Raw genomic sequence first — 12,087 nt, 5'->3', positions numbered from 1 at the left:
TTAGGCACCATAGCAAGCCATTCGCAACGAAAAGTAATACATCACGTTTTCTCTTCTTGATTTCCCATATGAGTGAATGGCGAGCCGCAACATGATGAACGAGAAGGGCACGGCTAATCACTCGAGACAAAAAAAAAAGGCATTGCAGCAATGCATGGGGCGTCGTCTTATATTGTTAGTGCGTCCCGAAATACATTTCAAACCAGGCTGCAAATACTGAAATGTGGGATCTATGAGTTGATGCAGTAACGTGAGCGGCCTTACAACAGGTCCCTACTAGGATGCTGGAACTCAGAAGTTGTTAAAATAACGCATGCGAATATTACAGCTCCTACAAACGACTATTCGCGTGGCCAAGTAATGGGCATAGCAACAGCAACAAGAGCCCCATGGAGAAGCCCCATTCCGTCGATATCGCCAAGAAGAAAATTAGTGGCCTTCGGATGGTGGTATAAAGGGGGAAGTAATAAAATGTGACGCCGGGAAACATGCCACCTTTGGCAAGGCCAAGTGCCTTTCGCGTGGCAAAGAGTCTAGCATAGTCATGAAAGATTTCCCATCGAAGTCATTCCGCTACCCGACGCCAACATTATAGCGGGATCCGGATGGATGGATGGAAACGTTTCATGGCGAGGTTCGAAGGGATTTCCAACGCCAGGTAATTAGGAAATTCACAGACGTCGCGACGTGAGATTGATCATCATATTAGCGGAGTCTTCAGGAAGAGTTCCGGCACAGAATGCGTTCATAATCGTAGTCCCATTTGGTCGTCATGTTCAAATCCCCCTGGAGTCCAGCAAGTTTGCATTGCCCAGATTTTCTCGATCCTCGGAAGCAAGAATAAAACGGCAAGAAGCAGGAGGTCCAATTGATCTTTCATAGAAGTTTTCGGGTCTCCTTTAAGGAAAACTCTTGATGCGTGCCTTCGGCATGCTCGGTATCGGGCTTCACGACACTCTTCTCCCTATTAGCCGATGCAACCTCCAAACCTGGAGAGCGTCCATGGTCACTACGCCCATCTTTGTATTGGCGTTTGTATATGAAAAGAGTGAAACGTTTATTCAAAGTCCAACCAGTGTACTGGTGGGAGTCAAGTAGTTAATTGGTGCCGAGAGCTCTCTTGGCCAGTTTATAGGGTTCACCAGGCCAGGCGGCACTCTTATCGGTTATAAGAGTGCCACACGTAGAACATATCGGCTGCTAATAACCCAGCATCATCCATGCCGCGAGGTTATTCCATCTTGAGACCGGCTTTGTTGGAGAAGCTCTAACTGTCTACCGAGGTAGGTGAAAACGGTTCATGTTGGTTAACTGGGGACTCAAAGCCAAGGTCATGTCTACCCCAGTTACCTTGGATTACGCGGCAGTTGGTGGCAGGGGCTGTGGACTCCACTTTGCCGGTCCAAAGAAGAAGGTTTTAAAGTGAGACCAGTCATACTTGGAAAGGTTCAATCAGGCCATCTTGAGTATTGATTTCCCCGCTTTCAAAAGACTGGTCATATCACAATTACCTTGACGACAACACTTGAACTTGTCGACACAATAGCACCTCCCAAATTTCAATACCCTATTGTTGATGTTTGGTGCAACCTCCCTGGAGTACGGAAGCTTCCTCAACATCTAGATGGTATGCCCTTGCTAACCCTTTCTTTGGTAGCTGGGCGCCGCCAGCCATCCCCGAAGTCGCTCGTCTGCTCGCCTACAGCCATTCTGATCCTGAGATTGCTGACAAGAAGCGTTCTCCCGATGAGGTCATCGCACTAATGGATGAAGCGGGAGTTTCCCATGTCTGTCTATCCGCTTGGAGCCGCCCTGGCCAAATGATCTTCTCCAACGAGGAGGTTGCCAGGTATACTCGGCCTTACCCGAATCGGATTTTTGGCCTTGCTGCTGTTGATCTTCACAACCCTGTTAGGGCGGTCAAAGAGCTCGAGTACTACGTCAAGGTTGAAGGCTTTGTGGGCCTGAGAATAGTTCCCTGGCTCTGGAACCTGCCGCCAACTGATCCTCACTACTGGCCGCTTTTTGTCAAATGCATTGAACTTGACGTGCCGTTCCTCACCCAAGTTGGTCATACGGCACCCGCATGCCCCAGCGAGGTTGGGCGCCCAATTCCATACATCGACACCATTGCGCTCAAGTTCCCGGACCTCAAGATAATCATGGGCCACATAGGATATCCCTGGGCCGCAGAGACCGTGGCGGTTGCTTGGAAGCATAAGAATGTCTACATCGACACTAGCGCATGGTCACCAAAATATTATGCACCGGAACTTATCACGTTCGCCAATACCACTGGGAGGACTAAAGTTATGTTTGCAACGAACTTCCCACAGCTGGGACTCAAAGAATGCGTTGACAATGTCAACAACTACCTGGTCGGCAACAAGGGCGGGCTTAGAGAGACGTCAGTGAAGGAATTTATGGGAGAAAACGCTATTCGAGTCCTGAAGCTGCCTCCTGTAAACTTGGATAACCTTAGGGCCAACCTTTGAGATTGTAGCTCAATCAGATGTCTTCTGAACCCCAATTTCCATCTGCACGTTTCAAAGTCGTAATCCAAGTTTGTGAGAGATCTTATGACTTGGCTACTTCAGACTAGTACAGCACTTGTTCCTTGGTACAATGACACTCTTAAAGCGTAAACAGTAAATTATACGGAACCTATTACCCTCCTATACATGACTTCTACGAATGTCACATAAGCTAAGCCCTTTTCTATGAGGATTCGACCGTCCAATTCGTTTCTTCTCTGCATCGCTATCCCGCCCAGTTGCCCGTTAATGGTCTACATCACCGAATGCCTAAGCGGGCACACCGGACAAATCGGACTTCGGCGCCATTATTCGGCGCGATCGGCTGCTCATTCGGTGTTATGTGGATAGCCTGTCTAGTCTCTATCTTAAAAACTCTTTTAACCAAAAAAGAACAAGAGCAGGTCAAAACCGAGAAATACATACGATCAAGAACTAATATTCTGCGCAAGAAGTGCCCATCACCTCATCACATCAGAGGATGGAGCCCTGGGTCCGAGCCATACCAATCACGACACTTCCGCTCTCCGCTGGCGAGACAGAATGTGGTGAGGTATTGAAGATGGATAGAATAGAACCTTTATCCTAGAAAGATATCCTGCCTATTCGCTACGTGGGAGACGTAAAAAGCCATGTTAACATAGCATTGCTATGCTCGGGGATTTCTACCACATGGAAAGCCCTACCACGTCACTGAGGTGTGGCGCCGGGACAAGCGTGTATACACTTTGCTTGGCTTGTTGAACCAGTAGTTATGAGTCTCCCACTCCTTGTTCGGATGGGCGAGTTCCAGATGGAACGTGCGGAGGATTTGCGGAATCATCTTGTACATCTCGCAAAGGGAGATCTGGTAATTGTTAGCCATGTGCCATGGCATAGCGGGATTCAAACACAGTTTGTCTGCTACTCACATTCTTGCCAATGCAAGTCCTCGATCCCCCACCAAACTACGCAAATCGTTAGAGATAGCTTCGGCACTAACGACTCTCAGAACGACAAACCTGGAACATGTATCGGTCCATGTTCTCGGCCCCTTCGCGGAACCATCTATCGGGATTGAATTCATTGGCATCTGGCCCAAAGATATCCTTGTTTCGGTGGAGGACAGCGGCGTTGATTCCAACCCTAACGCCTCCTGGGAATCTTTGACCACAGATATCGCGTCCCCCGGCTGGGACCTCTCTGGGTATGGTCAATCCCACACTTGGATGCATCCTCATGCCCTCCTTGCAGCAGGCGAGAAGGTACGGCAGTTTCATAGCTTCGCGATACCGTATAATGTCGCTCAGGCGACCTTCGTTGGTAGCCTGATCAATTTCTTCGGTGAGTTTCTTATAGGCGGCAGGATTCTTCATCAAATGATAGAATATTGACGAAACTGCGGCTGCAGTTGTATCAGATCCCGCAAAACTGGCGCACGGTTAGAGGCTACACAAATGTTCCGGGTGGTGTCACGACATACAGGGCAACATAGACTTCAACTTTGACCTCAGTCAGACCAAAGTCGATCTCTTCTCCCTTTTTGTTCATAATATCAAAAAGGCTGCTCAAGATATCCTTGGTCTCGACATCTTGTCCGTTTCTGAGGAGAGCCTGTCGTTCGCTGATGCAAGAGTCTGCCGCCCTTTCAATGTCGCCGATGCTTTTGAGTGCTCTGAAGACCCCCGGGATCACAGCTCCTCCGAGCAGGAACACTGGACGAATATAAGTCGGCATAACACTCGCGGCGCAGAGAATCGGCAGAAGCAAGTCAAGTGCTTGGATGTATCCTCGATGATCTCGCATCGTCTCCATGAAGCCAAACATGCCGCTAAAGAAGAGTTGTCCGATCACGTCAAAGGCATACCTAGAAAATAAAGCGTCAGTCTGCACCCGTTTTACTTGCAGTCTTAGTCGGGGGGATTAGTGTACATCTGGGACCATTTTGCAAGATCAATCACTTCCCCTTTGCTTGCAAACTCCTCCATTTTAGATACGAGCATCTTAGTGCAGATATCGATGCTTTCTTCGGATCGAACGATGTTAGACATTGAATAAAGATTGTTTACTATCTTTCTACGGCTGGCGTGTACTCTTTCGTCAAGCGATGTGAAAGCATCGGGATATTTGCCTGCATCTTAATTAGTATAATAATAATATCCAAGGTCCTCGTTGGAGTTAGAACGTACACCATGCCGGCCTCCACGGAGTGTAAAAATCAGTCTGGATGCAAATTAGCATGAAACGAAGATGTCAGGTACGAAGGTATACAAGTCTCTATACCTTTGTAAAACCGGAGTTGATGGCGTAGATACTCCTGATGCCATCGGGATCAGAAATCGCAACCTCATTTGGGGCAATTCGTACGATGGGGCCTATTACTGTCAGTTTTGGAATACTGCTTTAACGGCAAGTCGTAACCAACCGTGCTTTTCATGCAACCTCCTCTGTGTCTTCTCGGCGTCGGCTTGCTTGATTTGCAATACAATCCAGAGCCGTGAAAAGGATGCTAGAAAGGGACCCGGATACTTCGCCAGGGGATGAAACCATCTCGAGTAAACAACCCAGGCTGCCCAGTAGCAAGATACAACGAGGCAGCCTAAGGCATAAGGCGAAAGGGGCAGAGTAACCGATGATAGCGACAGGTGAATCATTTTGATGCATTATTTGAGTAGACTAGTCATATGTACTGGACATGGGCGGTTTAAACTTAATCTTGAGTTTGTTCCAGTAGCTGTGGACAGCTTGGATGGGGGGAACATCCGAGAACTTATGTCCTTTGATTAATTCCATATTTCTGATCTTTCCTGCTATTGATGTTAATGTGCTCGAGTCCTCTTCTCTCTTCCTCCAATTAGATATCCTGTGCTCCAAGTATTTCACACCATCTTCCTCAGGTCTTGGCATTAGTACCCGCCGAGGACAAGCTGTTCTCTGGACGCTCTTCGACAACACAACTAAAGTAACGGCAGTTCTATGGGAAGAGAATGAACTTTCTTGATTAGGTAGGTGAAGTTGTAGGGCGCCGTGTTTCTCGTTGCCGTTGCTGATACCCTTGTGTGGGATATTCTCCGTGACCGTGAGGTCTAGTCTGTGGAGGTGGGAATATCCCGTACCTGGGGTAGATACTAACCTTTTTATGTAGATGAGCAGGTCTTAATACGAATAGAGATAAAGAATCGGAGTATTGTCTCTGAATAAAGATGAGCCCCTGGTATTAGATTTCTAATCCTCGGAGGATGGTCGCTCTGTGAAATGTGGGGGGATATAGTGTTGGGAGGTGGAAGTATGAAGTGAGGCCACGAGCTCGGAGAACGGAGATGGCCCTCCGCTTACATAAGGAACCGGTGTCGCACCAAGACACACGCATCGAATAGGCCTGGACCATCACATCATGAAAGGGGATGACCTATTTCCATGCACCTGTGCGCAATTCACCAATCGTGTCGAGATATACTGTCTTCCCTAGTTAGTTTGCTTTTCATCTTCCTGGAGGGATTTGAGGCGTGCACCGTTAATGGCTATAACTCGGTGGACCCCTAGATCACGCCATGGGCCATCACGCGGAGGAGAGGGGTGTGACTCCGTGTGAGCAAAGTGAGAAGGAATTTAGCTTTGATGTCTTGGGCGGTAAAGGTAGTCAATTGCCTGGCTCTGACACTGGTTCATATAAGTATCTAAAGGCAATAAGGTTGCCGCTCTGACTGTCACTATCATTGAAATGTCTCTGAAATTTAACGACTGCATCATTCAGTCGCGAGCTGGCCAAGGGCCTATTTATCATTTATGCTTGCGATCTCTAATTACCTACTATGATTTTGCCGTGGCTCTCCTTGGTGGTGGGATTCTGCCCTCTCGCGGCATTTGCGGCCGTCATCTATCCTCAGCATGGACAACCTCCAGATGCGACGTTGATTGTGCATCTTCGAAATCCCCATCGTACGGAGGCTCCTATAGTGGCCTACAACCTCGCGCCTCTGAATGGAAAATCGGCGCCGATTGGTGAGGTGCGGAGCTCTCGCGAGCGCCCTCCGTCTATCCCCGAGTTATTAAACTGACAAATTTAACGACCTGGATGTTAGAGAACCAACATTGAAGGCTTCGCACTCATCATCAATGCGGCAAACATCGACATCCTCGGTGAACCCGGCCGTGCTTGCTGGCTCTCCTGCGATATTTCTTCAGACCTTTCGACGTCGCCGGGCCAGGACGATTTGTTTCAGAAAATACTGGATTCCGAACCCGTGGCGATAATCCTGTACACGCTCATCGGGGAATGGTGTTCCGTCGACTGGTCGCGATTAAGATCCGACAAGGTATTCACAACAATCAGCGCAAGCGACGCAAATAGCGCTCTGGGGTATATTCACGAAGGCGGCAACAATACCAGTGGTATACGGCTATCTATCTCGGGAAACCCAAGTGTGACAACGGCAAGAGAGAATGGTGGCGGAACAGAAGGAGGCAGGGCCAAGACGATCGTCTTGATCGTTCTTGTTGCCATCTGGGGAGGGCTCATTACCATCGGTCTCGCGGCCGCCGTGTTTGGAGCTATCCGAGCCCGTCGGTACCCGGAAAGATATGGACCACGCCGGGAGACGGAGGGTCAGGCATCTCAGACAAAAGTTGGGGGTATCACTCGAGCTGTTCTCGATGCCTTGCCGATCATCAAGCTCGGAAGTCAGGGTTCCACTTTGGAAGCTCCTGGGTTCGAATTACAGACAAAGCAGGAGGAGGGTGGAAATGGGAGCTCAGGCGGTGAGGCCGGACCTGAGGCTACCTGTAACATTTGCACCGAGCCGTTCACCACCCAGGACGAAGCTCGTCTTCTGCCCTGCGACCACATGTTCCACCCGGAATGCGTCGATCCTTGGATACTCGACGGGCCTGCTACCTGCCCATTATGGTATGTTGAATTTCCTTTGGCACTCTGGCATCAAAAATATAGCTTCAGCTAAACCAAATTTGCCGTAGTCGCCGAGATATTCGACCACATCTCACCTCCGGTACCGACGGCGCTGAACGCAGCGGATAAACATTGAACGATGGAGAGAGACTAAGGTATGAAGTCAATTAGTAACCTACAGGTAGGAGATTTAGCCCAATCAAGCGTTATGAAAAGTCATGCCCCCCTAAGGATCATGTCCGCCGTACATCAATTCCTTTAAATAAATATTTAAATGTAACCGTCTTTACAGCCCTATAAGGCTCTCGGATGAGGGACAAGTTCCGTTCAAGTTAGATAGCGAAAGCTTTTCTGCTTGTCACCCAGCTCCGTAACATCGACGGACTCGTTCTGATCTGGGAGCCCGTACTCTCTGTCTCTTCTTTTGTTTTCTCTCTCCAGAGCGAAGTGTAGACCAAGGGCTAGAAAGATAATAGTGCCGGTGAATGCGCACCCGATGGCACAGCCTTTAGTGTAAAATGGCCTGCAGAGCAGTGCGTCAGCTAAGGGGTTGGGAATGAAATTGGTTGCTCGACTTACGCGTCAGAATTCGGAAATACAGTGCTGCTCACAAAGGACGAGCACTGCCCAAATGTAGCTAAGATGGCTAGGCCGGCACCTTTTTTAGAATCTCCTCCTTGGTTGTTGAGAAGCCAAGTAATATTAATGCATAAGGCCGGAAAAACGCCGCATGCCGCTAACCAGACTCCCGCGTATCGCGGCCCTGTATTATCATTGTCCTGTATAAGAACAAGTAACAGATAACCAACCATTCCCATGGTGGCAAAGCCGCTGACAATGTAGCCACGTTTGCCGTACCTGTCAGACGCGTACGCGGCCGCAATGCAACAGAGGAAGGCTGCGAAATAGACGGGTGCAGTCAGACCTTGGGCCGTGACGGAAGAATAACCCATCTCCCTAACAATTGTAGGAAGGAAGTTTGAGAGGCCGGCAAACGAGTAGTTGCAGAAGAAGTGGATCGTCGCGTGGACATAGTTTTGATAATCCAACATGCCGGCAAACACTTGAGACCACTTGACACTGCTCTTCTTAGTGTGGTCCCGAACCTGTAATCGCTCAACGGCGTGTGTCTTTTCTTCATCCGATAGGTATTTGGCCGTGCCTGGAGAATCTGGCAGGTAGAACCAAGTAACGAAGGCAAATAAGACGGTTGGTGCACCCTCTGCATATGCATGTCAGACGAATGTTGGGGGAAGTATACTATAGTTGTTGAATCTTACCGATGATGAATAGGTATCGCCATGGCTCCAAGGATCCGCGGATATGCGTAATGCCGTACGCCAAGGCAGAGGCGAAGCAGTTGGCCAAGGGAGCCATACCTAGCAAGAGGGAGACGCGAAGCCCCAGCTCTCGTCTGCGATAGAACATAGAAAGGAAGTACGGTGCCCCGGCACCGAAAGCTGCTTCGAAGATGCCCAGGAATGCACGGCAGGCAACAAGATCGGCCATCTTTTTCGCCGCGCCAGAGCACATTGCAGCGGTTCCCCAACTAGTTATATCAATAAGAAGAGACAGCCAGCGCATGACTATGAGAACTTACAGGACACAAAGAGTGCTAACATATTTGCTTGCAGGCAGGATCTTCCACAAAACTGTTGTCCACTCGAAGCAGACATAGCAGATGTAGAAGGTGTTCAAGACCCAGGCCCATTGGGAATCGCTGAGGTTAAGGTCACCCTGCGCTCCGGCTGTCTTGGCATTGCCAATGTTGCCACGGTCAAGATAAGAGAGTACGTAAAGGCAGCAGACGACAGGCATGAGACGCTTATCGAACTGATTTCCATGTTAGCCCGGCTACTCAATTAAGCCAAACTGATTAGGACGATAATAGCGCACTCACAGCCGTTCGAATTCGCTCGCCCAGCGTTTGCTGCTCTGCGGCAAATACATTCAGGATGACGGGCTGCTCCTCAAGTTCTTCTACCTTGGAACTGCTCCGTTTAACCTCGAGGATAGACATCGTGCCAGTTCCCCAAAGCTTCGCAAGGTTCAAATTGTGTAATGGAGAGAGTCGATCGTTAGAACAAATAGTGGAGATGTCCTGAGGCTCCTTGGAAGACTTCTCTGGCGTTTACCTCGAGGCCCTGTTGGACTTTATATCCCCAAGCGGTTACCCTGCAGAATCAATTTCCCCGCAGATGCAACATCCGGCAGTACCCCAGAGTATCGGTAGGGAATGCAGCTCTCCATTAGCTCCCTTCCCGTCTGGGGTACCCCGCAAAACTACTAAACTAAAACTAAGTTAACAGAGGTCCACGACCGTTATACTCTACGACTAGTTCAGCACCATCGTTAATCGGAGAAGCACGGGGATTAGGTAACTCAAATCTGGAGGATCGGAAGGCTCATCAACGCAATAAATGTATAGTCAATTACTGCTGTAATACGTTTTTCTTTTCCCTTTTTTGTTCTATTTCTTTACTTTTTATTTTTATTTTTAATTTATAATTTTTTAACTACAGCTCTGAAACTAAGAAAACTCCAAAAGCTAATTTCGACTTGGATCGCTCGGTGTTTTGAAGTTCAGCAGGCGCTTTGATGGCACGAGCCTAGAGTTCTCCCGGCGATTTGTACCAGTGTAGGCTCCCGGACAATCCTGTTCAATCCGGGACTATCCGGGACTATCCGACCATAGATCCGACTAGTCCTAAGGCATGGTCGTCTATGGGTTCAACGGTCCGCAAGAGCCCAGCACTTCTGCTGGGTCCGGTACGTAAGCTCCCGACCTCCCTTGAAAATCCGTCGGAGGGAATACTTCTCACGCAAGTTATAAGAGAGCCTGTTTCGCCATACAGGATAAATACAACCACTTAACTATCTCCCCAATCCAAGCAACTCCGTATCCTTAAAATAACATACGACAAGATCTCGGCAGTTTATTTTCTTCATTCGCCTTTACCATGTCTAAGTCAATTGTCAATTCCGTCCCTTACCCTTTCTCTTTCACACCGACCGTTGTCCAAAAACCCGGCAATCTAGGTGTAACTGAAGATGTCACCGCAACACTCAAGAACGTGCGCGGCAAGATCCCATCCGTGCAGGCAAGCCGCCTCCGCACGATGATGCTCGAGGCACACGCGGATCCGAGCAAGATCCTGGCCCATTGCTGTTCTTATGATGGCCTCTCCTCTCGCCTCGTCGAGGAAGCCGGCTTCCCTATGGTCTTTCTTGCAGGCTACACAGTTGCTAGCGCATACGGCCTGCCGGACACGGGTTACATCGCCATGGCGGAGATGTGCGACAAGATCCAAGAAGCTGTCCGACAGGTGTCTGTCCCCGTTATGGCTGACGGCGACACCGGGTACGGTAGTCCATTAAATGTGCGCAGGACAGTTGAGAGCTTCGCCCATGCAGGCGCAGCTGGAATCATGATTGAGGACCAGACGTGGCCGAAGAGTGAGTGTCGAAATCGATTGCCTTACGTTTTGCGACCGAACTGACGACAGTTATTTTTGGCGGTTGGTAGGGTGCGGCCACACAAAGGGAAAATCCGTTGTATCGAGGGGAGAGGCCTACGCCAGGATCCAGGCCGCATGCGACGCTAGGGATAACGGCAAGGACATCTTCATCCTCGCAAGGACGGATTCGCTGATTCATGGCTTGGACGAAGCCCTCACCCGGGCGAAGGAATTTAAGAAGATCGGCGTCGATGCCGTCTTTATCGAGGCGCTGCCTGATAAGGAGGCTATGCGCCAGTGCGTTGAGGAGCTCGGCATTCCCACTTTTGCTAACAGTGCGTATCGGTCCTACTATTTCTACTTTTATGGCTGAGCCACTTCACGTGCGGGTCGGTTCTGATATGCTTGCAGTTATCGAAGGCGGGAAGACTGAGAACTTGTCAGCCAAGGATCTCGCTGAGCTTGGTTTCTGCGCCGTTGCGTACCCGTGGACGCTGGTGGCTGCGAAGCTGAAGAGTATTCGGGAGACGCTCGAGGGTCTGAAGAGGAGTATGACGGTTGGCGCCCCCCCAATGATCTTGTCGTACAGCGAGGTCTGTGAAGGCGTTGGCTTCAATAAGTACTGGGTAAGTACTGAGCACAGGACAACAGGCCGATTTAGACATAATGCTGACAATTAACGTCCAGGACCTCGAGGAGAAGTATAAGTTTGAGGAGAACGGCTTGGTCAATAGAAGGTCTGCCTAAATTTTCCAAGGTACTGGGCCGATTTTGAGTCCAGATGGCGACCCTTAGAGCCGCGCCTCTCAAGTAACTAGAGCATTTCATCTCATGCAGGCAGGTAGAACATATAGAGTCAAAACCGTGGGATCGCGGACGCTTTTGCACGCGTCAGGTTTCTACATTTGCGCAAATTCCACTCTCATGCTCTCAGCCCTGTCTTGCACTTCATTGTCTCGCGCTCTCGCTCCACCAAAACTACCACCGCTTACCTTTAGTAGGTGTTGATCTGCTCCTTTGAGTCCAGTGTAGTCTGCCGTGAGCAAAGGGGAAGCCCCTTGTGCCGGGGTTCAGATTCCAGCATGTCGCGTCCGAGTCTAGAATATCTTCCTTTGTAAATTGTACCTCGTCGGAGCCTAAACCTCTATTTCTTCCACACAATGTTTGATGGTTGGTGTTTAGCCGGCTCCAGTTATTCCTAAGTTCAGTA

General features: G+C 49.4%; 5 protein-coding genes across 5 annotated transcripts; 3 read left to right on the top strand and 2 right to left on the bottom strand.

Annotated features, from left to right (window-relative positions):
* Positions 1-1,333: 1,333 nt before the first annotated feature.
* SAPIO_CDS6388 (uncharacterized protein) lies at positions 1,334-2,495 on the top strand (the record flags this gene model as incomplete). Its single annotated transcript, XM_016788505.1, has 2 exons — positions 1,334-1,422; positions 1,658-2,495. 2 exons carry the CDS (start codon positions 1,334-1,336, stop codon positions 2,493-2,495), a joined length of 927 nt encoding a protein of 308 aa, XP_016641796.1.
* Positions 2,496-3,216: 721 nt separating this feature from the next.
* On the bottom strand, positions 3,217-5,167 carry SAPIO_CDS6387 (uncharacterized protein; the record flags this gene model as incomplete). The annotated part of the gene is made up of 7 exons (XM_016788504.1): positions 3,217-3,381; positions 3,446-3,481; positions 3,536-3,944; positions 3,997-4,380; positions 4,703-4,713; positions 4,797-4,888; positions 4,939-5,167. 7 exons carry the CDS (start codon positions 5,165-5,167, stop codon positions 3,217-3,219), a joined length of 1,326 nt encoding a protein of 441 aa, XP_016641795.1.
* A 1,158-nt stretch (positions 5,168-6,325) lies between these two features.
* Positions 6,326-7,548, top strand: SAPIO_CDS6386 (uncharacterized protein; the record flags this gene model as incomplete). Its single annotated transcript, XM_016788503.1, has 3 exons — positions 6,326-6,520; positions 6,596-7,419; positions 7,488-7,548. 3 exons carry the CDS (start codon positions 6,326-6,328, stop codon positions 7,546-7,548), a joined length of 1,080 nt encoding a protein of 359 aa, XP_016641794.1.
* Positions 7,549-7,927: 379 nt separating this feature from the next.
* On the bottom strand, positions 7,928-9,439 carry SAPIO_CDS6385 (uncharacterized protein; the record flags this gene model as incomplete). Its single annotated transcript, XM_016788502.1, has 5 exons — positions 7,928-7,942; positions 8,229-8,641; positions 8,700-8,968; positions 9,020-9,252; positions 9,320-9,439. 5 exons carry the CDS (start codon positions 9,437-9,439, stop codon positions 7,928-7,930), a joined length of 1,050 nt encoding a protein of 349 aa, XP_016641793.1.
* A 940-nt stretch (positions 9,440-10,379) lies between these two features.
* Positions 10,380-11,624, top strand: SAPIO_CDS6384 (Uncharacterized protein; the record flags this gene model as incomplete). The annotated part of the gene is made up of 4 exons (XM_016788501.1): positions 10,380-10,875; positions 10,946-11,212; positions 11,289-11,503; positions 11,565-11,624. The coding sequence occupies 4 exons, from the start codon at positions 10,380-10,382 to the stop codon at positions 11,622-11,624; spliced, it is 1,038 nt and encodes a 345-aa protein (XP_016641792.1).
* Between the last annotated feature and the right edge of the window lie 463 nt (positions 11,625-12,087).

This window comes from Scedosporium apiospermum, assembly GCF_000732125.1.
Source record: "Scedosporium apiospermum strain IHEM 14462 chromosome Unknown SEQ_SAPIO_0103, whole genome shotgun sequence".
NCBI classification, from domain to species: Eukaryota; Fungi; Ascomycota; class Sordariomycetes; order Microascales; family Microascaceae; genus Scedosporium; species Scedosporium apiospermum.
This window is presented reverse-complemented; position numbering and strand designations above follow the sequence as displayed.